General features: G+C 36.5%; 1 protein-coding gene across 4 annotated transcripts; it reads right to left on the reverse strand.

Annotated features, from left to right (window-relative positions):
• Positions 1-1555: 1555 nt before the first annotated feature.
• LOC129899469 (uncharacterized) lies at positions 1556-4680 on the reverse strand. Of its 4 annotated transcripts, none has more exons than XM_055974453.1 (2): positions 4574-4680; positions 1556-3501 (listed from the first exon to the last, which is right to left on the reverse strand). In XM_055974453.1, the coding sequence occupies exon 2, from the start codon at positions 3402-3404 to the stop codon at positions 1728-1730; it is 1677 nt and encodes a 558-aa protein (XP_055830428.1). In that variant the 5' UTR covers positions 3405-3501; positions 4574-4680; the 3' UTR covers positions 1556-1727. The 4 variants fall into 4 exon arrangements, with proteins under 4 accessions (XP_055830428.1, XP_055830425.1, XP_055830426.1 ...); XM_055974450.1 differs by lacking the exon at positions 4574-4680 and adding an exon at positions 4292-4397; XM_055974451.1 differs by lacking the exon at positions 4574-4680 and adding an exon at positions 4260-4362.
• Between the last annotated feature and the right edge of the window lie 318 nt (positions 4681-4998).

Here is a 4998-nt window from a genome sequence, read left to right on the forward strand (position 1 = left end):
TTCGGGAGAAGGTGGGAGTGGCCTCTGTGGCAAACAAGATAAGAGAAGCAAGACTGAAATGGGTTGGGTATGTGCAGAGGAGGGGTGTCGACGCCCCAGTTAGGAGGTGCGAGCGATTGGATTTGGGGGTTATGCGGAGGGGTAGGGGTTGACCGAAAAAGTATTGGGGTGAGGTGATTAGACAAGATATGGCGCCACTCCATATCACTGAGGACATGATCTTAGATAAAAAGGAGTGAAGGTCGCAGATTAGGGTAGAAGATTAGCAGGAATAGAATGGTGTCTTGCCGTGTGTTGGTTTAAGGTGGTCGTAGGTCTAGGCGTGCCTTTATAGTTGTGTTGTTATTGCCTTTGAATATCACATTACTTTGCTAATGTTATTGTTCTCGTCTTGTAAAAACTTGCATTTTTTTTCGTTTTTTTGCCATTATGCTATATATATAATTTTTCTCTCTTACTTGGGAATGTGACTTTGGAGCCGAGGGTCTTTCGGAAACAGCTTCTCTATCTCCATGAGGTAGTGGTACGGTCTGCGTACATCCTACCCTCCCCAGACCCCACTTGTGGAATTTCATTGGGTTTGTTGTTGTTGTAGTTGTGTTGTAGTCCCTTTGTTCTAAATTAGTTGTCATGCCTTGCCTTTTTGTCTGTCCCATATTACTTCACCATTCTTTTAAACACTGAGTTTTTCCTTCTCTAACAACCCCAACAATTTTATGCTAATACTCTCTCCACTACGATCTGTATGGCATTTTTCGCATTTTGAGATATTGCGAAATATTTGACGACATTCCACTAATTAAATTATTTTATACAACTTTCAGAACTTTTAAGAGTTTAACTTATTTGACTATTCAAATATTAACTTTGATATGACGCTCTATGTTAAACTAACTTTTCGCCTATTACTTCAAATTGACATTATAACTTTGTATTTGGTCAAACACCGTCATTTAGAATAAAACGGGAGTACTACTTTATAATATCATAATGTTACGAGATATCTTCTTCACTAATTCAGCATATCAGAGTATTATTTTAACACTTTATTACTTGACATAATAAAATATTGAAATTAGCTTCTTAATCTGTGCTAGTAAAAGTAGGTAGGTTACTTTAGGAAAGGAAGTAATTAGAATCATCCCATCAAAGGTAAAAGTCAAGCCACAATCTTCTCAAGTAAGTCTATTTTCACAAACTCCCCGCCTTCATTATTGCTCTTCACCTTCACTAAATGAAGGTCTTATAAAACTTGAGAAAAGAAAGGGGCCAATTATCTTCCCAACAACTCTAATAAGGTGGCGCCATAGGGTGGTCAGGAAGTAAATCTTGTATAGCAGATTCAAGAGTAATAACAACTCCGCCTCAGTCCCAAACAAAAGTAAATCGGAAGAATTTTCTGTAGAATGGGATTTCTCATTATCGCAATGCCTTATTAAGTGAAAAGATCTTTCACCTGAGTGACCAATTAAAAGCGGGCCTCACCGATCAAAATAAGTTATATGAGCTGCTTAGAAGCATAAAAACACTGGCTAAAACTGTCAAAGAATCAGAGTACTGCAACAATATTACAGAGAATAATATATCTAAACATGATGATAACAACCAACACTTGTACAACATATTTAAAATGTAGAAATACAACATACCTATAGCTAAAATGAAAATTGGGCAGGCAAGCTTACAATTTATAGTTCAGGTTGTCATAACACTGCAAAACTGCTGTGCTACGCATCTTCTCTTTGTATAACTGAAGGAGTAGGTGGTATCATTATCTCATTTTTACCTCTTGTATGAGACTTGTCTTCCACGAAGGGTTGCTGACTATCAGGACTATGAACTTCATCTGCAAATCTGCTGGGGCTTGGGGTGCTGCTTTTTATTATTGGAAGTGAAGAGGAGTTGTTTGCAAGAGGAGGACCTGAAGTATACTCATATAGCCCATTCTCACGAGGCAATGGTGATATACTTTCATCTAGTTTCTTACAAAATTTATCCTCCACGATGTCATAGCTATTTCCAGTCCTTACTTCCTGAGCAAGAGAGCACCAACAGCAGAAAAGCCATAGTGCACAGTCAGCAACCGAAGGTTTACCACAACAAGTATTGTAAGGAGGCAAATTGTATCTTTTTCTCATCTGAATCCTCCAAAAGCCACCGTATAGTAACCCAAACAAACAAAGAAAAATCCCAGTAACTCCTAATACCCCCCTGACAGTATCACTGTCAATATTAACAGCAGCCAAATTGAAGATCCAGAAAGGAGCCATACAGAACAGAAGAAAAGTTGCGATATGAACATACATATTTCCAAACCCAAGTCTCTCCATATTCCAACCAAAAACACAAAAACTGCAGAACAAAGAGAGATATGCCAAAGAAATATCATCCCAAAAATCAAGAATGCCTCCACTCCATTGTGGTCTAGTTTCAACAAGTCTCCCTTCCTCTGATGCAAAGGAAAATCTCTTTTCCAATGATTTTCTTCTCAGTTGGCTAGTTCTGCTGCTCTCGGCAGCTGTTGTTCGGAGTTGTGCTTCCTCGTCTAACTCAGTATCATAATCTTTTCCTAGAGGGCTGAGCATACAGTAAACTCCAGCAATGGCAGGTGCACCAATTGCAACTGAGATACATATTCCTACACCGATAGCTGGTCTTGCTGACCTCTTGTAACCCAAATTAAGCCCACACAGAGCATATTGAGCAAAACAATTGAGATTAAGTAATGCGACAACCACCATCATGTGTGTCCATTCACGGGGCTTATAAGTTCCTTGTTTGCAGTAAACCTTTCTCAGCCTGGAAATATCTTCTGGCCTCCATCGCATTAAAAGAACAAAGTGATGTAGCCTTTGAGGGTGTTGGTACAGACACATGAGAGTAAACAATGCATTAAGAATTTGGTTATTCACTTCAAACCATGTATCTCTCTGAGATTTCTTAGGGATGGCATGGTTCAACATCCCCGTCATCACAAGAAACAAAATTGCACCAGAAACAGCTACACATACAATCCAGATAAAAAGTACAATATTCAGTGGATTTTTGAACCACTCTTTGCACATTTTCCTAATAGCTGGCCAATCCAATTTCCGTGATAGTAGCCTAGTAATACGTTGACGGAGATGAAGGCTGCTAGATGAAGGTACAGTTCGAGAAAAGTCATCTCTTTGAGCAGCTATCTGTTGAAACTTTGCCGATGGAGAACCCAAATTACCAAAGTTGAAGAACTTTAGCCTTTTGGGAATAGCAAGAGTAGTACCCTGGAAATGGCTCTGAGAATTTTCATCACTTACAAGTCCCCTTTGAGATGTTGAAACATTCAGAGGTACATGAGTCTTAACTTGACCACCCATAGGATCCTCAACAATACCGTGATGTTCACCATTGTCAGCAGATGTCATTCTTGCTTCCCTTGGATGTTATTTGGATTCACAGTCAAAGTATTTAACTTTAGCAAATCATTATCTACAGCTTTTTTGCTTCAATGGGCATCTAAATCTGTAAATTAAGAAAGCTACATCAATAATCAAATGCTTCCACATTTCTGGTACAAAAAAGAGATCTGGCTAGTTTCAAGATCAAGCAAAAAGGTTTATAAAACTAAAATACATATAAACCCTACAAACTTGTGATAAAATAAGCTAAATGAATTTCCTAAAAGCTCACTCAAGACACACCATAGCCATATTGAACTAAACAAAAAAATAATAATAATAAGTCGGGGATTCTTAATAGCCCAGTTAATTGACTAACTGAACTTTCACATGAGGCCGTGTAATCACCTCCCCTATTTCCCCTTCCCCTAAATTTTTTCAAAAAAAGTAAAAATAAAAATAAAACATGAGCAAATAAGCATGAATCAGGGAATCTGCCACAATTATAATATCAACAAAGAGCTGCAAATCACAGCGGAAAGTTCAAGTTGACCTGTTTTTAAGACATTTACAGAACAACAAGCCCAAGAACTGTTTTAATTTATTGAAACAGCAGGTAAGACCAAGAAGTCAACATACCATAGAGATGAGAGTAATCTTAATAAAAAATTCAAGTATAAATTTCTGGGTTGTGCTCCATTAACCTAAGCTTCAATTCAAAAATAGAAGCATCTTTACAATTATTTTTAATTTTTCTGGGTTTACTTCATATGAAGGAACAAGAATGATGCCAAAAGCGACCCAAAGGGTAGTTATAAACAATACAAAAGCCAAATGAGTACTACAGAACTACAAAAATCAAAAGCATCTCAGCCACTTTACCGATCAGAAAACGAAAAGATGAACGCGCTCACCTTCTACAAAATATCTTTCCCTTACATGTGACACAAACATTGATGCATTTTTATATTCTTTCTTTTTTAACATGCTTTTTTATAAAAATGTTTTTAACATATTTAATACTCTAATGTTTTATAGTTTTAGTTTAGAGTAAATGGTGAAAAATCTATTGAATTGTAATTTTCCTATGAGTTCATTTTACATTTCAATCATCAATTTCTTTTCTAATTAAATTATCATCGTAGTTCAAGTAAGAAAAAGGAAATAGTTGACAGGCTTGAATATTGAAAACATACCCGTTATTTGACTGAATGAGTCGGAAATGGGTAAATATGGGACATTTAGCTAATTTGGACAATGAGAGGGTGCCAATGAAGTCTCGACATTTTGGTCTCAATTCCCATCACAAAGCGTGTGCTTATTCTCAACTTTATCTTTACTAAAACGTGTTAATTTGCCGTGTCTAAATTTTTCCCTTTTTACTTGGTATTAGGTATATATATCGGATCTTTTTCTATGCTATTTTTTCTCTGTTTCTTATCAAATATTAGGTATTCATTTTAATCGTGATTAATTCAAATTTATATCGAAAAATTCAATTTGAAAGTAAAGTGCTTTCTGTCAAAATGATTTAGAAATCAAGGTTTAAACCTAAAATTTTATTGAGAATCAAGGACAACACATTTGTATGTGATCGTAGCATGTAACATTGTCTCGTTCC

This window comes from Solanum dulcamara, chromosome 8 (assembly GCF_947179165.1).
Source record: "Solanum dulcamara chromosome 8, daSolDulc1.2, whole genome shotgun sequence".
In the NCBI taxonomy this organism is placed as follows: Eukaryota; Viridiplantae; Streptophyta; class Magnoliopsida; order Solanales; family Solanaceae; genus Solanum; species Solanum dulcamara.